This window comes from Pseudophryne corroboree, chromosome 4 (genome assembly GCF_028390025.1).
Source record: "Pseudophryne corroboree isolate aPseCor3 chromosome 4, aPseCor3.hap2, whole genome shotgun sequence".
In the NCBI taxonomy this organism is placed as follows: domain Eukaryota; kingdom Metazoa; phylum Chordata; class Amphibia; order Anura; family Myobatrachidae; genus Pseudophryne; species Pseudophryne corroboree.
In genome coordinates, this window is record NC_086447.1 from 695,891,426 (window position 1) to 695,918,354 (window position 26,929).

General features: G+C 46.3%; 1 protein-coding gene across 4 annotated transcripts in view; it reads left to right on the forward strand.

The window, feature by feature from the left end:
- The window catches only part of STX11 (syntaxin 11), a 133,761-nt gene extending 107,146 nt beyond the window's left edge, over positions 1–26,615 (forward strand). For 3 of the 4 annotated variants that reach the window (XM_063917936.1, XM_063917935.1, XM_063917934.1), the window contains exon 2: positions 22,958–24,179. In XM_063917936.1, the coding sequence (XP_063774006.1) occupies positions 22,963–23,820 (858 nt within the window). In that variant the 5' untranslated portion in view covers positions 22,958–22,962 and the 3' untranslated portion in view covers positions 23,821–24,179. Of the gene's footprint in view, positions 1–22,957; positions 24,180–26,115 lie in introns of those variants that run through there. The other variant, XR_010176138.1, reaches the window with a different exon arrangement.
- The last annotated feature ends 314 nt before the right edge of the window (positions 26,616–26,929 follow it).

Sequence of the window (26,929 nt, forward strand, 5' to 3'; positions counted from 1 at the left end):
ATATATATATATATATATATATATATATATATATATACACATATATATATATATATATATATATATATATATATATATATATATATATAATGTATGTGATATGGTATGCCGGCAGCCGGGATCCCAGCGGCCGGCATACCAGCACCGGAATGCCGGCATACCAACAGATGGCCGAGCGCAAATGAACACGGTGGCGCGCTATTTATTCTCCCTCCAGGGGGTTCGTGGACCCCCAAGAAGGAGAGTAGGTGTCAGGATCCCGACAGCCGGCCGGCATACGGAATACCACCTATATATATATATATATATATATATATATATATATATATATATATACAGTGATCGCGCTGAGCCCAAAAAAAAGTGGGTCCCAGGGACCTTTCACTTTTAAAAATTGGGGCCCTACCTGTCCTATTCTGGGTCCCATCGGAATGAAGATTATTAATCTTATTAATGATTCAAATATGAAACCCCACAACTTGATTTGGACACTACAAAAGTGTTGCAAGGGGGAAAAGGGGGTGACAGTGCTGCTGGGCTGTGTAGCATACAGAACACTGCTCCAGAGCTGTACCTAGACATTTTGGTGCCCTTTGGCAGAAAGTAAATTGGTGGTCCCCTTCCCATATTATAAAGTATGTACAGTGCGCGCCGGAGGCGCGCATAAAAAATTTAGGGGTCTGGCTTTGTGGGGAAGGAGCTTGGCCACATAATAGTACCAATTCACATTACACCACAGAGTAGCGCCGCTTATACACATTGCACCAGGTAGAACAACCTATACACACTGCGCCAGGTTGAGCACGTTATACACATTGCACCAGGTAGAGCACGTTATACACATTGCGCCAGGCAGAGCACATTACACATTGCACCAAGTAGAGCACGTTATACACATTGCGCCAGGCAGAGCACGTTACACACATTGAACCAGGTAGAGCACGTTACACACATTGAACCAGGTAGAGCACGTTATACACATTGCACCAGGTAGAGCACGTTATACACAATGCACCAGGTAGAGCACGTTATACACATTGCACCAGGCAGGGCACGTTATACACATTGCGCCAGGTACAGCACGTTATACACATTGCGCCAGGTAGAGCACGTTATACACATTGCGCCAGGTAGAGCACGTTATACATATTGCGCCAGGTAGAGCACGTTATACATATTGCGCCAGGTAGAGCACGTTATACACACATTGCGCCAGGTAGAGCACGTTATACACACATTGCGCCAGGTAGAGCACGTTACACACATTGCGCCAGGTAGAGCATGTTACACACATTGCGCCAGGTAGAGCACGTTACACACATTGCGCCAAGTAGAGCACGTTATACACATTGCGCCAGGTAGAGCACGTTATACACACATTGCGCCAGGTAGAGCACGTTATACACATTGCGCAAGGTAGAGCACGTTATACACATTGTGCCAGGTAGAGCACGTTATACACATTGCGCCAGGTAGAGCAGTATATAATGGCCACTGTGGGTGTGCATGTGATGGTCACTGTGTGGGTATGTGTGGGGGGTGTATGTTGGCCACTGTGGGAGTATTTGGTGTGTTTATAATGGACACTGAGGAGGTATGGGCAGAGTGTATGATGGGCACTGCCCCATCCTCCATATTTGCATCATTAGCTGCCAACACTCTTCCCCTCCCACACACACATACGCTCCCTCTGTTAGTTGATAACTTACTTAATCCCCCAGGGAGTGCAGCTGTATGCAGCCAGAGAGACACAGGCTAATTCAATGATCGCGCTGCGCTGGTTAGTGAGCAGCCACTGTGTGTGTCATAACACAGCCCGCCCCAGCGGGCTGTGTTATGACATCCACATGATATCCACTGCTCAAAAAAACAAAGGGAACATTTAAACAACACAATGTAACTCCAAGTCAATCACACTTCTGTGAAATCAAACTGTCCACTTAGGAAGCAACACTGATTGACAATCAATGTCACATGCTGTTTTGCAAATGGAATAGACAACAGGTGGAAATTATAGGCAATTAGCAAGACACCCCCAATAAAGGAGTTGTTCTGCAGGTGGTGACCACAGACCACTTCTCAGCTCCTATGCTTTGTGGCTGATGTTTTGGTCACTTTTGAAAGCTGGCGGTACTTTCACTCTAGTGGTAGCATGAGACGGAGTCTACAACCCACACAATTGGCTCAGGTAGTGCAGCTCATCCAGGATGGCACATCAATGCGGCCTGTGGCAAGAAGGTTTGCTGTGTCTGTCGGCGTAGTGTCCAGAGCATGGAGGCGCTACCAGGAGACAGGCCAGTACATCAGGAGACGAGGAGGAGGCCGTAGGAGGGCAACAACCCAGCAGCAAGACCGCTACCTCCACCTTTGTGCAAGGAGGAACAGGAGGAGCACTGCCAGAGCCCTGCAAAATGACCTCCAGCAAGCCACAAATGTGCATGTCTACTCAAACGATCAGAAACAGACTCCATGAGGGTGGTATGAGGGCCCGACGTCCGCAGGTGGGGGTTGTGCTTACAGCCCAACACCGTGCAGGACGTTTGGCATTTGCCAGAGAACACCAAGATTGGCAAATTCGCCACTGGCGCCTTGTGCTCTTCACAGATGAAAGCAGGTTCTCACTGAGCACATGTGACAGAGTCTGGAGATGCGAAGGAGAACGTTCTGCTGCCTGCAACATCCTCCAGCATGACCGGTTTGGCAGTGGGTCAGTAATGGTGTGGGGTGGCATTTATTTGGGGGGCAGCACAGCCCTCCATGTGCTCGCCAGAGGTAGCCTGACTGCCATTAGGTACCGAGATGAGATCCTCAGACCCCTTGTGAGACCATATGCTGGTGCGGTTGGCCCTGGGTTCCTCCTAATGCAAGACAATGCTAGACCTCATGTGGCTGGAGTGTGTCAGCAGTTCCTGCAAGATGAAGGCATTGATGCTATGAACTGGCCCGCCCAGTCCCCAGACCTGAATCCAATTGAGCACATCTGGGACATCATGTCTCGCTCCATCCACCAACGCCCTGTTGCACCACAGACTGTCCAGGAGTTGGCGGATGCTTTAGTCCCAGGTCTGGGAGGAGATCCCTCAGGAGACCATCCGCTACCTCATCAGGAGCATGCCCAGGCGTTGTAGGGAGGTCATACAGGCACGTGGAGGCCACACACACTACTGAGCCTCATTTTGACTTGTTTTAAGGACATTACATCAAAGTTGGATCAGCCTGTAGTGTGTTTTTCCACTTAAATTGTGAGTGTGACTCCAAATCCTGACCTCCATGGGTTAATAAATTTGATTTCCATTGATGATTTTTGTGTGATTTTGTTGTCAGCACATTCAACTATGTAAAAAACAAAGTATTTAAAAGAATATTCCATTCATTCAGATCTAGTATGTTATTTTAGTGTTCCCTTTATTTTTTTGAGCAGTGTATATATAATATGTATATATGTGATGTGTGTATATGTACACGTGTGTGTGTGTGTGTGTGTGTGTGTGTATATATATATATATATGTGTGTGTGTGTGTGTGTGTGTGTGTGTGTGTGTGTATATATACAGGTTGAGTATCCCATATCCAAATATCCGAAATACGGAATATTCCAAAATACAGACTTTTTTGAGCGAGAGTGAGATAGTGAAACTTGTGTTTTTTGATGGTTTCAATGTACACAAACTTTGTTTAATACACACCGTTATTAAAAATATTGTATTAAATGACCTTCAGACTGTATATAAGGTGTATATGAAACATAAATGAATTGTGTGAATGCAGACACACTTTGTTTAATGCACAAAGTTTTAAAAAATATTGGCTAAAATTACCTTCAGGCTGTGTGTAAGGTGTATATGAAACATAAATGCATTCTGTGCTTAGATTTAGGTCCCATTGCCATGACATCTCATTATGGTATGCAATTATTCCAAAATACGGAAAAATCCGATATCCAAAATACCTCTGGTCCCAAGCATTTTGGATAAGGGATACTCAACCTGTGTGTGTATATATATGTGTGTGTGTGTATGTATGTATGTATGTATGTATGTATATATATATATATATATATATATATATATATATATATATATATATATACACATATGCATGTGTGTATGTAGGTTACATAGATGCACTCTCCTTTTTAGTTTCTTCACCATGCAGGGTGCTCTTTAATTATTCCTCACCGGAAAGTCCATATCCACCAAAGTAAAGGCACTCACTACTGTTTTGTTTTCATATTTGACAATACACAATTGTTTTTATTATTCAATCTCCAGGCACAGCTGTATTAATCCACTGTTTTTACTGAGCATGTTCATTAGCATGGGGTCACAAAGTTCAAGTTAACATATATGTCACTTTCCATACACTTCACTGATCATTGGAAAATCTTCAATTGTTGTATACATATAATACTATTGTAGATGTGAGTCTTGTAAGGCACGTAAGCGGCCGAAGTCGACAGACATGTTTAAGAAACACGATGTATTTAAAGGAGGAAGAGCATGATGGCATAATGTGTGGAGTCTCATATAAAGGAGTATTATATGTATACAACAATTGAAGATTTTCCCATGATCAATGAAGTGTATGGAAAGTGATATATATGTTAAGTCGAACTTTGTGACCCCATGCTAATGAACATGCTCAGTAAAACAGTGGATTAATACAGCTGTGCCTGGAGATTGAATAATAAAAACAATTGTGTATTGTCAAATATGAAAAACAGTAGTGAGTGCCTTTACTTTGGTGGACACTCACATTCACACACTCCTCTCTCTCTCTCTCTCTCTCTCTCTCTCTCTCTCTCTCTCTCTCTCTCTCTCTCTCTCTCTCTCTCTGGATAGTGGAGATGCTGCAGTATTGAGTTGGTTTGCTATGTTGCTATCTGTACTGTTGCAACTTCCTTGAAGCTTGTGGTAGGAAATAATGACCAGCTTTATCTAAAACAGATAACATAACGCCATTATAATGTGTGCGTTTCAAATGAGATGGACACATCCTACTTTTAAATAGGGTTCACTTGTCCCTTTTTATTTCCCTATAACTATTCCATACAAATCCCCATCCTTACTTAGGTGCTGCATCAGGTGTTTTGCAGTTTCAGAAGCCCCATACACACTAGATGAACCCCGCCGATATTGGCAACGGCAGGGACCTGGTGGGATGCCAGCATCTGCAAGTGCATACACGCTTATGTCAAATATCTGACATATTTGACATAAGTCAGAAATGGGCGCGATCTAAAGGAATCTTTCTGTGCTTGAATAAAGCTCTCTGTTCACTATGTGAGAAAAAGTGTATGTAATGTTTTGGTTATGTGATGCTTGCTTTTTACATTGATTCTATAAATTAAGGTTCATATTCTATCTCTAGACAACTGATAAGTAGTGTCTGACCTTTCTTTCTCTAACGTCCTAGTGGATGCTGGGGACTCCGTCAGGACCATGGGGAATAGCGGCTCCGCAGGAGACAGGGCACAAAAGCAAGCTTTTAGGATCACATGGTGTGTACTGGCTCCTCCCCCTATGACCCTCCTCCAAGCCTCAGTTAGGTTTTTGTGCCCGGCCGAGAAGGGTGCAATCTAGGTGGCTCTCTTAAAGAGTTGCTTAGAAAAAGTTTTTAGGTTCTTTATTTTCAGTGAGTCCTGCTGGCAACAGGCTCACTGCATCGAGGGACTTAGGGGAGAGATTTTCAACTCACCTGCGTGCAGGATGGATTGGATTCTTAGGCTACTGGACATAGCTCCAGAGGGAGTCGGAACACAGGGCTCGCCCTGGGGTTCGTCCCGGAGCCGCGCCGCCGACCCCCCTTGCAGATGCTGAAGATGAAGAGGTCCGGAACCAGGCGGCAGAAGACTCTCAGTCTTCATCAGGTAGCGCACAGCACTGCAGCTGTGCGCCATTGTTGTCAGCACACTTCACACAGCGGTCACGGAGGGTGCAGGGCGCTGGGGGGGGGCGCCCTGGGCAGCAATGTATAATACCTGTATGGCGAAAAATACATCACATATAGCCCTTGAGGCTATATGGATGTATTTAACCCCTGCCAGATATCTAAAACTCCGGAGAAGAAGCCCGCCGAAAAGGGGGCGGGGCCTATTCTCCTCAGCACACAGCGCCATTTTCCCTCACAGAAAGGCTGGTGGGAAGGCTCCCATGATCTCCCCTGCACTGCACTACAGAAACAGGGTTAAAACAGAGAGGGGGGGCACTGATTTGGCGATATGTATATATATTAAAATGCTATAAAAGGAACACTTATATAAAGGTTGTCCCTGGATAATTATAGCGTTTTGGTGTGTGCTGGCAAACTCTCCCTCTGTCTCCCCAAAGGGTTAGTGGGTCCTGTCCTCTATCAGAGCATTCCCTATGTGTGTGCTGTATGTCGGTACGTGTGTGTCGACATGTATGAGGAAAATATTGGTGAGGAGGCGGAGCAAATTGCCTGTAATGGTGATGTCACTCTCTAGGGAGTCGACACCGGAATGGATGGCTTATTTATGGAAATTACGTGACAATGTCAACACGCTGCAAGCCGGTTGACGACATGAGAGGGCCGGCGAACAAATTAGTATCTGTCCAGGCGTCTCAAACACCGTCAGGGGCTGTAAAATGCCCATTTACCTCAGTCGGTCGACAGACCCAGACACGGACGCTGATTTCAGTGTCGACGGTGAAGAAACAAACGTATTTTCTTTTAGGGCCACACGTTAAGGGCAATGAAGGAGGTGTTACATATTTCTGATACTCCAAGTACCACAAAAAAGGGTATTATGTGTGAGGTGAAAAAACTACCTGTAGTTTTTCCTGAATCAGATAAATTAAATGAAGTGTGTGATGATGCGTGGGTTTCCCCCGATAGAAAATTATTGGCGGTATACCCTTTCCCGCCAGAAGTTAAGGCGCGGTGGGAAACACCCCTCAGGGTGGATAAGGCGCTCACACGCTTATCAGAACAAGTGGCGGTGCCATCTACGGATAGGGCCGTACTTAAGGAGCCAGCTGATAGGAGGCTGAAAAATATCCTAAAAAGTATACACACACATGCTGGTGTTATACTGCGACCAGCGATCGCCTCAGCCTGGATGTGCAGAGCTGAGGTGGCTTGGTCGGATTCCCTGACTAAAAATATTGATACCTTTGACAGGGACAGTATTTTATTGACTATAGATGCATTTCTATATATGCGAGATGCACAGAGGGATATTTGCACTCTGGCATCAAGAGTAAATGCGATGTCCATATCTGCAAGAAGATGTTTATGGACACGACAGTGGTCAGGTGATGCAGATTCCAAACGGCACAAAGATGTATTGCCGTATAAAGGGGAGGAGTTATTTGGGGTCGGTCCATGGGACCTGGTGGCCAGGGCAACTGCTGGAAAATCCACCGTTTTTTACCCTAAGTCACATCTCTGCAGAAAAAGACACCGTCTTTTCAGCCTCAGTCCTTTCGTCCTTATAAGAGTCATATCTGCCCAGGGATAGAGGAAAGGGAAGAAGACTGCAGCAGGCAGCCCATTCCCAGGAACAGAAGCCCTCCACCGCTTCTACCAAGTTCTCAGCATGACGCTGGGACCGTACAGGACCCCTGGATCCTACAAGTAGTATCCAAGGGGTACAGATTGGAATGTCGAGAGGTTTCCCCCCTCGCAGGTTCCTGTAGTCTGCTGTACCAATGTCTCCCTCCGACAGGGAGGCAGTATTGAAAACAATTCACAAGCTGTATTCCCAGCAGGTGATAATAAAATTACCCCTCCGACAACAAGGAAAGGGGTATTACTCCACACTATATGGTGGTACTGAAGGCTAGGTGAGACCTATTCTAAATCTGAAAAATTTGAACACTTGCAAGGGTTCAAATCCAGATGGAGTCACTCAGAGCAGTGATAGCAAAGAACAAGGGGACTATATGGTGTCCCGGGACATCAGGGATGCTTACCTCCATGTCCCAAAATTTGCCTTTTCTCACCAAGGGTACCTCAGGTTCGGGGTACAGAACTGTCACTATCAGTTTCAAGACGATGCCGTTGGATTGTCCAAGGCACCCCGGGTCCTTACCAAGGTAATGACCGAAAGGAGGATTCGTCTTCAAAGAAAATGGACGACCTCCTGATAAGAACAAGGTCCAGAGAACAGTTGGAGGTCGGAGTAGCACTATCTCAAGTAGTTCTACGACAGCACGGGTGGATTCTAAATATTCCAAAACCGCAGTTGTTCCGACGACACGTCTGCTGGTCCTAGGGATGATTCTGGACACAGTCCAGGAAAAGGTGTTTCTCCCAGAGGAGAAAGCCAGGGAGTTATCCGAGCTAATCGGGATCCTCCTAAAACCAGGAAAAGTGTCAGTGCATCATTGCACAAGAGTCCTGGTAAAAATGGTGGCTTATTACGAAGCGCTTCCATTCGGCAGATTTCACGCAAGAACTCTTCAGTGGGATCTGCTGGACAAATGGTCCGGATCGCATCTTCAGATGCATCAGCGGATAACCCTATATCCAAGGACAAGGGTGTCTCTCCTGTGGTGATTACAGAGTGCTCATCTTCTAGAGGGCCGCAGATTCGGCATTCAGGATTGGATGCTGGTGACCACGGAGGCCAGCCTGAGAGGCTGGGGAGCAGTCACACAAGGAGTGTGATCAAGTCTGGAGAATTCTCTCCACATAAATATACTGGAGCTAAGAGCAAATTTATAATGCTCTAAGCTTAGCAAGACCTCTGCTTCAAGGTCAGCCGGTATTGATCCAGTGGGATAACATCACGGCAGTCGCCCACGTAAACAGAAAGGGCGGCACAAGAAGCAGGAGGGCAGTGGCAAAACTGCAAGGATTTTTCGCTAGGCGGAAAATCATGTGATAGCACTGTCAGCAGTGTTCATTCCGGGAGTGGACGACTGGGAAGCAGACTTCCTCAGCAGGCACGACCTCCACCCGGGAGAGTGGGAACTTCATCGGGAAGTTTTCCGCATGATTGTGAACCGTTGGGAAAGACCAAAGGTGGACATGATGGCGTCCCGCCCGAACAAAAAATGGGACAGGTATTGCGCCAGGTCACGAGACCTTCAGGCGATAGCTGTGGACGTCCTGGTAACACCGTGGGTGTAACAGTCGGTGTATGTGTTCCCTCCTCTGCTTCTCATAACCAAGGTATTGAGAATTATAAGACATAGAGGAGTAAGAACTATACTCGTGGCTCCGGATTGGCCAAGAGGGACTTGGTAACCGGAACTTCAAGAGATGCTCACAGAGGACTAATGGCCTCGGGAGCTAAGAAGGGATTTGCTTTCAGCAAGTACCATGTCTGTTCCAAGAGGAACCGTGGCATCGGCCTTTAAGAAAGGACCTGCTCCAGCAGGGACCTTGTCTGTTCCAAGACTTACCGCGACTGCGTTTGACGGCATGGCGGTTTGAACGCCGGATCCTAAGGGAAAAGGCATTCCGGAAGAGGTCATACCTACCCTGGTCAAAGCCAGGAAGGAGGTGACCGCACAACGTTATCACCACATGTGGTAAAAATATGTTGCGTGGGTGAGGCCAGGAAGGCCCCACGAAAAAATATCAACTAGGTCGATTTCTGCACTTCCTGCAAACAGGAGTGTCTATGAGCCTCAAATTGGGGTCCATTAAGGTTCAAGTTTCGGCCCTATAGATTTTCTTCCAGAAAGAATTGGCTTCAGTTCCTGAAGTCCAGACGTTTGTCAAGGGAGTATTGCATATACAGCCCTTGTGTGCCTCCAGTGGCACCGTGGGATCTCAACGTAGTGTTGGGATTCCTCAAATCATATTGGTTTGAACCACTCAAATCTGTGGATTTGAAATATCTCACATGGAAAGTGACCATGCTGTTGGCCCTGGCCTCGGCCAGGCGATTGTCAAAATCGGCGGCTTTGTCTTACAAAAGCCCATATTTGATTTTCCATTCGGACAGGGCAGAACTGCGGACTCGTCCCCAGTTTCTTCCTAAGGTGGTGTCAGCGTTTCACCTGAAACAACCTATTGTGGTGCCTGCGGCTACTAGGGACTTGGAGGACTCCAAGTTGCTAGACGTTGTCAGGGCCCTGAAAATATATATATATATATATATATATATATATATATATATATATATATATATAATTCCAGGACGGCTGGAGTCAGAAAGTCTGACTTGCTGTTTATATTGTAGGCACCCAAAAAAGCTGGGTGCTCCTGCTTCTAAGCAGACTATTGCTCGTTGGATTTGTAGTACAATTCAGCTTGCACATTCTGTGGCAGGCCTGCCACAGCCAAAATCTGTAAATGCCCATTCCGCAAGGAAGGTGGGCTCATCTTGGGCGGCTGCCCGAGGGGTCTCGGCTTTACAACTTTGCCGAGCAGCTACTTGGTCAGGGGCAAACACGTTTGCAAAATTCTACAAATTTGATACCCTGGCTGAGGAGGACCTGGAGTTCTCTCATTCGGTGCTGCAGAGTCATCCGCACTCTCCCGCCCGTTTGGGAGCTTTGGTATAATCCCCATGGTCCTGACGGAGTCCCCAGCATCCACTAGGACGTTAGAGAAAATAAGATTTTACTTACCGATAAATCTATTTCTCATAGTCCGTAGTGGATGCTGGGCGCCCATCCCAAGTGCGGATTGTCTGCATTACTTGTACATAGTTATTGTTACAAAAAATCGGGTTATTATTGTTGTGAGCCATCTTTTTTAGAGGCTACTTCATTGTTATCATACTGTTAACTGGGTTCAAATCACAAGTTGTACGGTGTGATTGGTGTGGCTGGTATGAGTCTTACCCGGGATTCAAGATCCTTCCTTATTGTGTACGCTCGTCCGGGCACAGTACCTAACTGAGGCTTGGAGGAGGGTCATAGGGGGAGGAGCCAGTACACACCATGTGATCCTAAAAGCTTGCTTTTGTGCCCTGTCTCCTGCGGAGCCGCTATTCCCCATGGTCCTGACTGAGTCCCCAGCATCCACTACGGACTATGAGAAATAGATTTATCGGTAAGTAAAATCTTATTTTAAGGGGCCCAGACATTATGGATTACCATCAATGATTAGCAACCAGCGCAGAGGGCAACAAACTTAACTCTGCCGCCTGTTGCTTCACTCAGTCCTGCTTTCCTAATTGGCCCACCACTTAGCCTCGCCCCCATTGTGCTGTTCAGTCCCGATTCCCCTTCCCTGATTTGCCCTGTGCCCATGGGTAGGGATGCTGTCTCTGGTTGACTGCTAGAGAGGAGGAGCAGGTCAACTGAATAGTGGTCACCTGTAGTCTGAAACTGACTATTCTCTTTAAAAATGAGATTTATGGAAAGAACTTACCATTGTTAAATCTCTTTCTGCGAGGTACACTGGGCTCCGCAGGGAATGACATTGGGGTGTAGAGTAGGATCTTGATCCGAGGCACCAACAGGCTCAAAGCTTTGACCTTCCCAGAATGCCTAGCGCCGCCTGCTCTATAATCCCGCCTCCGTGCACAGGAGCTCAGTTTTTGTTAACCAGTCCAATGCAGTAGCAGGCATAAGAGACGAATTTTGTTTGTAGCCACATACACCACAGTCTCACGACAGGAGAAAGTGTCAGCGGCTAATGCCATACCAACCCAAAGAGGCTAAGTGCGTCAGGGTGGGCGCCTTGTGGAGCCCAGTGTACCTCGCAGAAAGAGATTTAACAATGGTAAGTTCTTACTATAAATCTCGTTTTCTGCTGCGGGATACAATGGGCTCCACAGAGAATGACATTGGGGATGTCCTAAAGCCAATCCTTATGGGAGGGGATGCACTGTAGCGGGCACAAGAACCCGGTGTCCAAAGGAAGCATCCTGGGAGGCGGAAGTATCGAAGGCATAAAGCCTTATGAACGTGTTCACTGAGGACCACGTAGCTGCCTTGCACAATTGTTCAAGGGTCGCACCACGGCGGACCGCCCAAGAAGGTCCAACCGACCGAGTAGAATGGGCCTTTATTGTAGCAGGAGCTGGAAGGCCAGCCTGTACATAAGCATGTGCAATCACCATTCTAATACATCTGGCTATGGTCTGCTTGTGAGCAGGCCAGCCATGTTTGTGAAAACCAAACAGAACAAAGAGAGAATCCGACTTCCTAATGGAGGCAGTTCTCTTCACGTAGATATGGAGAGCCCGTACCACATCCAAAGACCGCTCATTGGAAGACAATTCAGGAGAGGCAAAGGCCGGAACCACAATCTCCTGATTTAAGGTGGAAAGAAGATACCACTTTAAGTAAATACCCGGGACGTGTTCTAAGAACCACCTGATCACGGTGAAAAATCAGATATGGTGACCTACAAGATAAGGCACCCAAATCCGACACCCGTCTAGCAGAGGCAATAGCCAGCAGAAACAAAACCTTAAGAGAGAGCCACTTAATGTCTGCAGATTCAAGGGGCTCAAATGGAGACTCTTGTAACACCTCTAGAATCACTGACAAGTCCCAAGGAGCCACAGTCCGGACATAAGGAGGTTGAATCCGCAACACACCCTGAGTGAACGTATGAACATCAGGTAAAGTCGCAATTTTTCTCTGGAACCAAACCAACAAGGCAGAAATATGAACCTTGATGGAGGCCAGACGAAGGCCCAAGTCCAGGCCCTGTTGTAGAAAGGCCAAAAGTTTGGCCGTAGTAAACTTGTGAGCGTCATGATTGTTAGATGCGCACCAAGCAAAGTAAGAATTCCAGACCCTATGGTAAATCCGAGCAGAAGCCGGTTTCCAGGCCTTCAACATAGTTTGAATGACCGCCTCAGAAAAACCTTTGGCCCTCAAGACGGAGGCTTCAAGAGCCACGCCGTCCAAGCCAACCGGGCTAAATCCTGATATACACAGGGGCCGTGAACGAGGAGATCTGGGCACTGTTGAAGTAGAAGGGGACCCTCTATCAAGAGCATAGGTGTGCGCAGGGGGGGTGCCTGGTGCGCACAGGCACCCCCTAATGTCCAACACCCCGATCTCACATGCCTGATGCAGCGATTGCAGAGCAGGCTGATTACTGTCTCCTCTGCGCTGCACCCTGTTAGGACTGCATTACTGACCGGGCGTCTGGGTTAATCGAGAGTGCCACTGCCACCGTCTTTCAAATTCCCAGCTCCACCACCATGTACAAAAACAGCGTGATGTGATGTGATTACGTCATGCTGCTCACACGCCCACCCGTCACACCCACCACATACACACCTCTCTCCTTCTATTCTATGCCAACGCCAGCCACTGATGAGGATCAGCATGCAGCCAGCGTTCCTCTTAGGAAGACAAATTTAATACTGGCAGGCGGATGGAAGCAGAATTGACACGTCACTCGTATTTCCAGCAGCGGCAGCAATACCAGTCTGCGACTGTCAGTTTAGTTACTGACTTGTAAGTAAGCTGCTGGAGCTTGCAGGGGAAAGAGAGGGGGATCCAGACCAGGCTGAGGAGGAGCAGTGTAATTGCAGCGAGTGCCATTAGGGGTGTTTGGTGCACACCACAACATCTGACAATGTATCTGCTTTATTAGGATTGGTACAAGGGTGGATATTTTATATTGTGTTGACCGTCAATAGATGGTGCTAAACACGCCCAAAAGGCGGTGCTAGACACACCCCTCCGACGGTGCACCCCCTAATAAAATGTGCTGCGCACGCCAGTGATCAAGAGACCCTGAATGTCTGAGAACCAATGCCGTCTGAGCCACGGGGAGCGATCAGAAGTAGGATTCCTCCTTCTTGCTTGAACTTCCTTATTACTCTGAGCAGGAGTGACACCGGAGGGAACACGTATAGCAGCTGAAAGTTCCATTGAATTGCCAGCGCGTCCACGAACGCTGCTGGAGGATCCCTTGTCCTTGCTCCGAAGACCGGAACCTTGTGATTGTGTCGAGACGCCATCAGGTCCACCTCTGGAAGGCCCCACCTGTCCACGAGAAGTTGAAACACTTCTGGATGGAGACTCCACTCTCCGGCATGTATGTCCTGACGACTGAGAGAGTCCGCTTTCCAGTTTAGGACCCCCGGAATGAATACTGACGATATGGCTGGCAGACGGCGTTCCGCCCATTGAAGAATCCTTGATACTTCCCTCATTGCCATGTGGCTTCGAATGCCGCCTTGATGATTGATGTACGCCACTGTGGTGGCGTTGTCCGACTGTACTTGAACCGGTCTGTTCTGTATTAAATGCTGGGCCAAGTTCAGAGCATTGAACACCGGCCGCAGTTCCAGAATGTTTATCGGGAGGAGAGACTTCTCCTAGGTCCACCGACCCTGAAGGGAGTGTTGCTCCAACACCGCGCCTCAACCTCCCAGACTGGCATCCGTCGTCAGAAGGACCCAGTTGGAGATCCAGAAGAGACGACCCCTGCTCATTTGTTGGTCCTGAAGCCACCAGCTCAGTGACAGACAGACCTCCGGAGACCAGGAGATCATTTGAGACCTGATCCGGTGAGGCAGGCCGTCCCACTTGGCAAAAATCAACTTCTACAGAGGGCGGGAATGGAATTGAGCGTACTCCACCATGTCGAAAGTAGACACCATAAGACCTAGCACTTGCATTGCCGAATGTATCGACACTTGCGGACGAGATAGGGAGCATCGAATCCTGTCCTGAAGCTTCAGGACTTTCTCCTTTGACAAGAACAACCGCTGGTTGTGAGTGTCCAACAACGCCCCCAAGTGCACCATGCTCTGAGCAGGGACCAGGGAAGATTTCTTCCAGTTGATGAGCCACCCGTGGGCTTGCAGAAACTGGATAGTCAGATCCAGATGGCGTAGGAGAATTTCTGGGGAATTTGCCAGGATCAACAAGTCGTCCAGGTACGGCAGGATCCTGACCCCTTGACGGTGGAGTACATACCACCGAATGAATCTTTGAGTCTTTGCCTTCACCTGATACGAAGGGACGTCTGTCAGGCAAAATCGATGAGCGGGACGATTCTTGAAGGATACGGCGTAACCTTGAGTGATGACTACCCGTACCCAGGCATCGGAAGTGGTTCTCAACCATGCCTGGGTATACCCTAAAAGATGGCCTCCCACCCTGGGATCCCCCAGAGGGTGTCCCACCCCATCATGCGGCAGGCTTGTCAGTTTTGGAAGCAGGCTGATGGGCAGCCCAGGCCCTTTTGGGTTTGGGCTTATTGGGTTTGGAAGTGCGAACCTGTTTCGGGTACGCCTGACCTTTTGCTTCCCCTGAAGTACGAAAGGAGCAAAATGGAGTACTTTTAGCCTTTGGCACCGAAGGAGCAGTACTAGGTAGACATGCTGTTTTAGCAGAAGCTAAGTCAGCCACTATCTTGTTGAGGTCTTCCCCGAAAAGAATGTCTCCCTTAAAAGGGAGTACCTCCAGATCCACAGAACAGGACCGTAACCAGAAAATTCGGCGAGCCAAAATGGACGTAGTAGAAGCCTTGGCCGCCAGAATACCGGCATCAGAAGCCGCCTCCTTAATGTAATTAGAAGCTGTGACAATATAAGACATTGTCTAGCATGATCAGAAGCGTTGGAAGGCAACTCCGCCTCCAGCTCCTGAGCCCACGCTTCAACAGCCTCGGCAGCCCATGTCGCTGCAATGGTGGGCCTATGCGCAGCACCAGTTAGGGTGTAAATTGCCTTTAAACAACCCTCCACATGCTTATCCGTTGGTTCTTTCAGAGTTCAGATCCACTGACCAGGACCGCAACCATAGAATCCTGCGAGCCAGTATGAACGTAGTAGAAGCCTTGGCCGCGAGAATACCGGCATCAGAAGCCGCCTCTTTAATGTAATGAGAAGCTGTGACAATATACGATGAGCATTGTCTAGCATGATCAGAAGCGTTGGAAGACATCTCAGCTTCCAACTCCTGAGCCCACGCTTCAATAGCCTCTGAAGCCCATGTCGCTGCAATGGTGGGCCGATGCGCAGCACCTGCTAGGGTGTAAATCGCCTTTAAACAACCCTCCACACGCTTATCCGTTGGTTCTTTCAGAGACGTGACTGTAGTTACCGGCAGAGCTGAGGATACCACCAGCTGCGCCACCTGTGAATCCGCTGGCGGGGGTGTCTCCCAATTTTTACTTAGCTCTGCAGCGAGGGGGTAGCAAGCCAGCATCTTCTTGTGAGGCGTGAATTTCTTTCCTGGATTTTCCCGGGACCCCTGACGTATGTCAACCAAATGGTCAGAATGAGGTAAAACTTGTTTAACCACTTTCTGACGTTTAAACCTGTCCGGTTTCTTAGGGGCAGCATCAGGCTCTGGATCATCAGTAATTTGGAGAATGGTCCTGATATCCTCCAACAAGTCAGGAACATCCACCTGTGAAACAGAATCCCCATCAAAGCGTCGGGATTAGAATCTGTTGGGTCAGTATAAACACCATCCTCATCAGACGAGGAGTCTGGGACGTTGGTGGATTGTGAGGAAGTAATGGCCCACTTAGAGGACCCCTTGGTCTTAGGCGGGCGAGGGTTAGACATCTGAGTAGTCCGTGATTGGTTCAATTGCTGTAATTGAGCGGACAGTTGATCTGCCCATGGCGGGTTAACCGCAGAGACCTTAAGCGGTTGCAGCGGCACAGGAGGTCCCATATGGGCGTTAGTCTAGTTACCAGTGTATTCAATAGCGTGGAGAAGGTAGCCCAAGGTGGGTCATTATGAACCCCCGTTGCTACAGTCCCACTTGGGGGTAAGGATCCCCCAGAACCTGAACCCTCAGCTGCTATGTTTTCCTCAAATGTGTCTGCAGCATCACCACCACCACGCACTGTGGGATCAGCTCCAGCACCATTGCCCTTTGTAGCTGACATATTCAGAAGCTCAATGCAGGGCAACCCAGTACAATATCAGCAGCACAATACCTGACAAGAACCCCCTGTGCAGTGTAACAGCACAAACAGGGAATTCAAGAGGTATATGGTGACTAAAAATGACAGAGAAAAATACACACTGAGTATATCCTGTGAACTACCTATATTAAATGATAAACCTGACACACTTAGCCCCCTCAGGTTATAGAATATAGGGATAGCAATCTGAGTGAGATACACGAAATGGAGGTCACACAGCAGCTATATGCACACACATAGTCACATTGAATAATGCAGAAATTATGACATGCAATAAAACTGCACTGGACTAGCAATACAGAGTAGTACTATGTATAGCTATACACTCAATAGATATAAAAATGCACAGTAAAGACTGGATGTATATCACAGGGTACTTGTACTATATAACCCTGACTAAATGCACTTTCTTAACTAACAATGTCAGCAGACATGTAGAATACTTAAGTGTCCTGTAAAATGCACAGCGCTGACATGCAGGCGGCTTTACAGAGGAGGATTTGTCCAAACAGTCCCAGGATCAGATCAGCTTGTCCTAATGGCGCCCAAACGCTGACAGGGAGTGAGGGAGAGAGAGATATGCAGCTCCAGGGCGGGAACACTTACTCTAAATGGCACCCTGGGGCTGGGGGAGGGGCTACAGGTCAAAGCCTTATCCCCCTGCTGGACTTCACCACCGGGTACTGTGGGCTTATATAAACGGTTTATGAGAGAAAACCAACCTGTGCCCTTGCCCTGGTGGTCTAGTGGGGTCCCTGTACAGCCACAGTTACCACGCAAGTGCGTGAGGCCCGCCTCCCACCGGCCGCGCGGGATCACAATTTACAGCGGGTCCCGCCGGGGGGACCCACTTACCTCCTCCCTGAGTGCGGCCGTGCGATCCAGGAGAATAGCAGTCATGTGTGATTAACTGGAAGAAAACCGGAGCCTCCGCTGTAGTTACCCGGCAACCAGGGCGCGGGAGTGTACAGCGCCGCTGGGGGAGGTGATGGAGCTGCAGCAGGAGATGTCAGACTGACATCTAACACAGACAGTGTCTCTGCTGCAGCCCTTGAAGTCTTCATTTTTCTTTTAAAAGCTTCTTCTCAGGGCTGCTGGAGCAGCCCCCATGTTGTATGCCTGCTTACTGCATGGCACCAACTTCAAAACTGAGCTCCTGTGCACGGAGGCGGGGTTATAGAGGAGGCGGTGATAGGCATTCTGGGAAGAACTCTACACCCCAATGTCATTCCCTGTGGAGCCCAGTGTACCCCGCAGCAGAAATGTCATTATTAGATCATGCTGAAAATTGCCCTTCAAATCTCTGTTATAGGCCCTACACACATGCCGATTTTTTGAAAGATATGAACGATCTCGTTCATAAATGAACGAGAACTCGTTCATATCTTTCAGTGTGGAGGCTCCAGCGATGAACGATGCACGGCCCCGCGCTCGTTCATCGCTGGTCCCCCGTCGGCTGTGCATGCAGGCCAATATGGACGATCTCGTCCATATTTGCCTGCACTTCAATGGAGCCGTGTGACGGGGGGAGTGAAGAAACTTCACTCCCCCCGTCACTGCCCCCCCGCCGCCGGGTCGCTCGTCGGCCGTATCAGCCGTCGGGCAGCTCGGCGGCGGATCGTCATGTATGTAGGGCCCATTAGAGATAACGTACGACTGTGCTTACTACATTTTTACTATTAAACACATAAGGACTGATTCAATAAAAGCAAAGCGCGTGATATGCCATCAGGATGGCATAGGAAATGCTGTTAATGGCAGCACATCGCTGGTACAACATCGCTCCCTTTACCTAATTATGGGGGATGTCTGCAGCTGCCACACATTGCAGATAATTGAATCGTTCCCATAGACTGCTATAATAATGGGAACAGTAACTAACAAAAAAAGTATTTTAAATAAAACATTTTTCATATATGTTCTGTAAGTTTAACTGATGATCATTCTCTTTGACCCACATTTGAATAACCTTTTTCAGGAGCATGTGAATTTGATGTGACTTCTCCTATTACACCTCTCAACATCAACCACTGGACATAATTAAAGAACAAAAACTTTCTGTTCAAAGGTGGTGACACATAAAGCCATGGTCAATGGATTATAGCGCCTAATTCAGACCTTATCGCTGCTGCGTGTTTTCGCACAGTGGGCGATCAGGTCTGAACTGCGCATGCTCTGCTCAGCAATCGCCTATGCCTGCTGGGCGGACTGGCGGCGTTTGGCCACCGTTTTAGGGGCGCAGTCAAATCTCATCCTGACTCTCTGTTCCACGCTTTCTGTCTGCTCCATCTGTTACCCCTGTCTGTATGCTCCTGTCCCTCCCCTAAGCTCTCACGAGTAGTGCACTCTTCCCCCATGTGCTTATCCTTTTCTTACTTTAATAATCTTTGACCTCATCAAATCTAGCGGTTTTCTGCCATACTGATACTTATTTCAGTGTCATCTGCTGATGTAGCTATGTTAATTAACCCTTTACTTGTCTTATATTGTCTTCAACTGTAAGTCACTTTTTTTCTGTTTATTTTTTTTATGCACTCTGTAATTGGGCGCTGCGTATCCCTTGTGGCACCATATCAATAAAGGATGAGGATTATGTGATAATAATAAATTCCAGGTAGACAATGTGTATCATGTAACTGCATATTAAGGCAACTGGTTTCAGTGAGATTGTTCTTTGGGATCAGGTTAATGTTTAAGATCACATGAGGAGATAACCTTTAAAGGAAGAGGAGTGGTTTGATATAGTTAGTAGAAAATCTCCTATATAATAGCCCAAATCTGTCACTCTGTGACTGTGAGGATAAAGCTGGACATGGCTAGGGGTTCTCATTGGGTTAGCAGCAGGTCTATCACACCCAGTCCATAGCTGATTGGGCGAGAAACGCCCTCCCACACAGGTTACATCCAATGGGAGGCTCTGCCCTTTGGCTGCTGTGTGTTCCCAGAGCAGGATTAACAATGGGGCTGATGGAGCTCCAGCTCCAAGTCCACACCCCAAAATAGGCCCCCTGCATCTGCAGCAACATACCCTCCAACAATTTACACATAAAAATTGGTACAAATTTTAAAAGGGGGCGTGGCCACAGGTAAAGTGACGTGGCCACACCCCTTTTCCTAAACTTTCAATGGAAGTTTGGAGAGCCAAAAATCGGTACAGACCATAAAAAAAGGTACTGTACCTGCCAAAAAGGTACAGTTGGAGAGTATGCCACTGCATCTGTAGCAAGTCTCTGCGCTGTAGATAGGGGAAAAAAATCATTTTACTGCAGTGTCCTATGTCCTGCTGCCAGTCCGCCTGCCCCCTCCGGCATCCACAATCCCCACTCACTAGCCGAGGCGCAGGTGGATCAAAATCTGCTGCTGCCACCGGCATAGATGTTTATGAAAGCGGCGCAGCGGAAGCCTTTCATAGCCCTCCCAGCGCCGCATACTCTCTGAGCCCCAAAGCCTCCTCTGCGCATGATGTCACAGAAGTGCCTCCCCGCCACAGTCGCACCCAGAGGCTCTAACTCCGCAACACAGCACCTAGGCTGCCGGCCTGGAAGCCCCGAGATGGCTAATGTAACGGATAGAGTGGGTGATATCGCGGAGGGTAATATCTGGACGCTGAATCAATGTAAAAGGTGACAGTGGTGTGCAGTGTCACAGACACTGCACAGCACTCTCTCACCTTTTACATTGATTCAGCGAGCCAGTCACTATTGTTAGCGCCGGTGTCCCAATGCGCGACATTACAGGGAAGGCTCCGGATCCCCACCCGTGGAACCCCCGCAACCGCTCCTCCCCCACCCGTGGTAGCTCTGGACCCCCACCCGCTGCACCCCCACCCACGGCACTCCGCGACACCCCTGGACCCCCTCCCTCATCCGTGTCTCCCCCGCACCCCAGCCACAGCACCTACTAGGTGATTCATCTGGCCCTGCGTGCACTGTTCACACCGTTGCAAGGGGCTTCGACCCCTTAACCATTGCACGCCCTTGCAAGGGGCTACGACCCCTTAACCATTGCCCTTTGTCCGTGCAATATTTAACCACTCACGCAATTATGATTGGAGGTAATACTCCATATAATAAAAATATTGTACGCTACAAGGGTGTGCAAGGGTTAAGGGGGGCGTAGCTACTTACGACTGTGTGAAGAGCGCCCGTAGGGCACGATGAATCACCTAGTGTAAAATAATTGTCCTTTAGTATCACGATGAGAAACTGCTTAGAATTATAGCCTTTGTCCTATTTTGTAGCTTTCGGTTTTTGTTTTCTTTTTGAGAGCTTGATTATGGGAGTTTCATGGTCCTGTAGATTTAGCCCACATTTTTTCGCGAATGATACAGATTTCTATTTTCAGATTATTCAAAACCAGAAATAATCTTCTATGTACTCTCCTGGTCCTTTTATTTCTTCTTACTGTTTATAGTGAGTGTTCAGTGATAAAGAAGCAGTTATTGGCCCTACACACTGGCCGACATCACTCAAAGATATGAACGATCTCGTTCATTAATGAACGAGATACCGTTCATATCTTTGAGTGTGGAGGCACCAGCGATGAACGATGCGCGGCCCCGCGCTCGTTCATCGCTGGTGCCCCGTCAGCTGTGCATGCAGGCCAATATGGACGATCTCGTCCATATTTGCCTGCACTGCTACGGAGCCGTGTGCTGGGGGGGCGGTGAAGAAACTTCACTCCCCCCGCCGGCCGTAAACGCCGTCGGGCAGCTTGGTGGCGGATCGGCCAATGTGTAGGGCCCATTAGATATGTGGGTCACCTAAAACAATCCAGTTTATTGAAACCAGGTTTAAAATGGTGAATTAAGAGTGCTTTAAATTGTATATCCGATTACATTGTAAAATGTTTGTAAGATACATTTACTCTGAAGCATGTAATATTAGATATGTTGTGCCTATCATTGCTTTCAAATATTAAACTGAACAAAAATAGTAGTTCTTGTAGGGGGAGGCAGTTACGAGACTGGCAGTCCGGAGACAGGCGGTCACAATACTGATGCCGGAATCCCGCCCTTTTACATTCCCGACAGTCGGCATGCCGACCAACAGAGACTATTCCCACTCGTGGAGAGTGGGAATATAACCTGTGGCGAGCGCAGTGTGCCCACAAGGGACTTGGTTCCGCTTGCCCTCTCCCCCATCTCCCACCGGACATCTGCAAGCCGGGATTCCGGCATCTGTATCGTCACCAGCGGTCTCCTGACCGCTGGTCACGCGTACCCAACCCCTTGTAGGAGCTTGGTGCTAGTGGGTAGAGCAGACTATGTGGTTAATAGCAGGGCTATCTTAATAGCATTGTACGCCCTGGCAAAGCAATGCACTGGGGCCGCTATTCACCCATTCATGGGAATTTGAAAAAAAAAAGAAAAAGAAAAAAATAACTTGGCTCTCCTGTGGTCCCGCGCCATCTCTCCACATGCTTCAAAGTAGTGAATGGCTGTCAGTACTCTGATTGGTGGATAGCTCCAGCCAACCACCAATAAGCATACTGACAGCCATTCACTGTCTGGCTGCAGGCTCGGTGGCAGGTAGAGAATGCTGCCTCGCTGCTCTGATTGTGTATAATTCACAATCTGAGCGACCAGGCTGCATTCCTTGCCTCCCAAGAAGCTCCAGAGACACCAGCCAACCCAAGTTAGAAGGCACCTAGAAACGTGAGGCCTTGGGCAGATGCCCAGTGTGCCCATACTGGACGTTAAGATGGCTCTGGCTAATGGTGAAAATAGCATCGCTTTTGCCGTTTTGGCATCAAGTAGCAATATTATTTTGGAGTAGCTGGTAGTGAAGTATTCTGAAATCTGTTACATGCAGACTCTGGAGTTGCACAGTATAGGTAAATATTATACATATTATCTAATCCAAAGCATTTTAAAAAAACAAACCCTCAGGCCTATTTTTGTTTTACTTGAATACTATTTTTTGTAAAAAAAAAAAAAAATACTTCTGTATGACAAGGAACAAAATACCACCTGCTGTATAATATAATGGTATTAGAAGTCGCGTGGCTTCTTGGGGGTTTTTATGGTTCTCACCCTACTGTTGAAAATCTTGTTGGGTAGTTTTAAACCGATTTAACCACAAGTTTGTGTTTAATTTATTACAAGATTTTGTATTTTTTTCCCCACCTAATATATTTACACTTTTGATATTTTTTTGTTTTCTAGTAATCATGAAGGACCGCCTCAGTGAGCTTCTTGAGTATGCAAGACTTCATAATCAATATGTTGAGAATAGTGAAGATGACCCCTCACAAGGCCTTGCAATGTTTGAGACAGACCACTCATTAGAAGTCCTATACCGGGATATACAGCTCATTCGGACAGAAAACCACTTGTTGAAGGTTGACGTGAAACGTTTGGGGAAGCAGACCACGCGCTTTCTTACTTCAATGCGTCGCCTCAGCAGCATTAAAAGAGATTCCAACAGTATAGCAAAAGACATTAAGCTGCGAGGAGAAGGCATCCACAAGAAGCTCCAGAGCCTCAAAAACCTTAGTGAAGACGCAGAGAGCAAACACGGGGAAAGTTCGGTTTTCGCACGCGTGTCCAAAGCTCAGTATTTCACTCTTACACGTGCTTTCCAAAAAGCCATGGTTGAATACAATGAGGCTGAAATGGTTCAACGGGAGAACTGCAAAATCCGTATACAGCGTCAACTTGAGATAATGGGAAAAGATATATCGGGAAACCAGATAGAAGACATGATTGAACAAGGGAAGTGGGATGTCTTCTCTGAAAATCTACTTGCTGATGTCAAGGTGGCCCGTTCAGCACTTAATGAAATTGAAACACGGCACAAAGAGCTACTAAAGCTGGAGACGCGCATAAAAGAGGTCCATGATCTCTTCTTGCAGATGGCTTTGTTGGTTGAAGAGCAGGCTGAGACTCTGAATGTTGTTGAATTAAATATGGAAAAAGTTAAAGATTATGTTGGGGCAGCAAAAGCTCAAGTCAAACAAGCAGTAGAATATAAGAGGAAGAATCCATGCCGCAAAATGTTCTGCTGTTGTTTTCCTTGCTGCAACTAATTTTCAAAGCTGCAACTAATTTGCAAAGCTGCCTGCATGCCGTTTTTCTCGCTCTGCACAGAGAGCTCATGAACAAAGTACTGTATGAAACGGACAGCAGTGCCTTATAGCAACTTAATTTGTTCTTTTAGATTTTCTTAATCACCAACATTTTTTTTTTAAGTATTTTTTTGTGTGTATTTTTTAAGTGAAAACTTTACATAAAACAACAAAGATGCTGCCATTTCTGTGTACATGAGACAATCAAGTGAATTTTAGATTTTTTTGTTTCTTTTGTGGTTTTAAGGATCAGGTCCTAATAAAAAGGTATATACTGTACCATGAGAAAATAAATGTTTGTTCTTCGGTAAAACATGAAAGCCTGCGTGCACAGTCACATGAATCTACGCACATGATACATACTGTCAGATGGTAGAGATTTGCATGCATTGTCTGTCTGGTTCCTGTGCTTTGTGAACTAAGTGTTCAGTGCATTTTCATGTAAAAGGGAAGTAATATATATATATATATGATCTGGCAGTTGGGAGTATACAGAATAGCTTTGAGAGAGATAAAAATAAACAGCAGGTTGGTCACATGTAAAGTTAAAATAAAATGCAGCTTCAACCACTGCACAATATGCCATTAGGAAAATATGTTTATAGATGTCAGCCAATGTATTTTTTCCACTTTCTAGTAAAATCTGATATTTTTAATTTCTTATTTAGTTTAGCACTAATAAAGCCATATTTATAATGGCACTTTCTGAGGAAACCACGAGTGATATTAATACAATAGTCTATTGTATGTATATCACTAGTCTTTTCCTCAGATCTTTAATTTTCTACACTCTGCTCAAAACGTGGTGGTTGCAAGATCAGTATGCAGCCACCCATGGCCTTTAGACACTTAGAAGTTTATTTACTAAGCCGTGGAGAGAGAGAAAGTATCAGCCATCCAGCTCCTAACTGCCATGTTATAGGCTGCATTTGAAAAATGACAGGAGCTGATTGATTGGTACTTTATCGCTCTACACTTGATCTCTCTCCAAGGCTTCGTAAATAGACCTCTTATTTTGCCTTAGGATTTGGAAATGAGATTGCGGTTATAGCCATTTCATTATCTTCGGTAAGTTTTGGTGATTGGTTGATCACAGAGGTGTCAATTAAAATGATTGCAATACAAGCTAGAAGTAGGACTTAAAGTCACACTTTTAGATCAGACTCTTTTTGAATTGTCAAATAATGCAAAACAGCTACTGTAGTTTAGTTGTTTAATACATACAGTTTTTGAGTTTGCAGTTTATCTTTGTTTTATTTATAGACATCAGATTCAGCAATTCAGTGGCTGTTGGTCATTTTAAACAATAAATAAAAGGTTTGATGCTCTGCTTCAGATTTCATATATTTTTGTAATAACCATTTTGTATAATTTTGTCAGTGAAAGTTTGTATTCTCTGTTTGATCCTGTGTTTTTTTAATTGTGTGCATACTACTGTTTGACGTACTATACTACTGTTTTTGGTGTTTATTCTATTGTGCTTGTGCGTTTTTGTGTGTACACATTTGTCACATACATTTTCTTGCTCTGACCTTGTGTAACCGTATTTTTTAACATTTGTTTGTCTTTACTGTTTCAACAGGTACTGTTTATTAGGTTAAGGACTTTAACTGAACTATGTTAAGTAGGTGTGTGTGTGCGTCCTGTACAATGAGAAAATATATTTGTTACTGAAACAAAAGGGAATATAACCTATAAAAAATGTTTGCCTAGACTGAACTTTTATGCAATTTAAACCAAACTTAGATATGAATAAATAACAGTATATTGTGTTCATTCTAGCACCCTGCACCTGTCACAATCTGTGCAGTTCATCTGTCCTGCCTGGAGTATCACGCTCTGCTCTGGTGCTTCTAGTGCTGAGATACAAACCAGAGCTAGAAGCACCAGGGCAGAGCAACACCCCAGGCAATAAAGAGGAACTTTATGGGTTGTGATAGGTGCAGTGTGCTAGAATGAACACTTTGCATAACTGAGCTTTGCAATTTAGTACAAAGCACAGTCCATCTTATTCCGATCCAATGTTCAGTAGTAACTGCTAGTGTTACTGTTCATGTCTGTCTATGTGGAGGTATGGACAGTGGTCCAGAAACGGAGCAAAGTCATACAGTTCTGATAAGTGTATTATTTTCGAAAACATAACATTAATCCAGGATCACTAGTGTCATTATATAGGGCTTAAATACAAGTATTCCATTTAAACTTGAGATATTAAACTTGAGATAAGTTCATGTGTGTGACCGTTTCCCATTACAGGTTGCAGTGATTTCCTATGAATGCCATGGGGTCAATTCAAGACAAGTGATGTGAATTGCTATTACAACGGTGTGGAAATGCTGACAACCGTACCTCATCTCACCCCCAATTCACTGATTTTTGTATGCAGCCCTAGGGAGCCGCAAATCAATATCTGCCAGTCTGGGGCTACCGTAAGTGCGAACTGAATTTACCCCATATTTTAGTGCAGCTTTTTGCTTCCAAACACATTTAACACATTTCCACTGTGTTTCTGCATTCATACATTTGAGCGTGTGGAACAAAACCAAAAGCTTGGAATTTAGACATTGAACATTTATTTTCTTGTAGAAGATGTAATTCAGTATTAGCACTTTTATTAGTTGGGTATTGTCTGAAACCCATGATCATTGTTTCAACAGTATCATGTTACGTATTTCTGAATGAAAGAACTGTGTTCTCTTGTGTTTTATTTATAGACTTTTTTCTTTCTTTCTATATTTTGTATTCCTTTAAATAAAATGACAATAACAGTTTTGAAGCAATGTCCTTATTTCTTTATTGTACATTTTGTGATTTTTTTTTTTTTTTTTTGTACAAGCAATTGTTATTTTGATGTTCTCCCAATACCTCACCCATGCATATGAAAAAGGTGGTAGTTAGAATTCTATTAATAGCCCATACCTGACTACAGGGGGAGATGTATTATAGTGGCACATATTGTGCCTCTCTATCAGTTTCTGCTTTGCCTCTTTACCTAGGCGAAGCAGGAAGCTACACAAACGAGATGTATTAACATCTCATTTGCCGGAGTGGGGAGTGAAAATTCCACCCT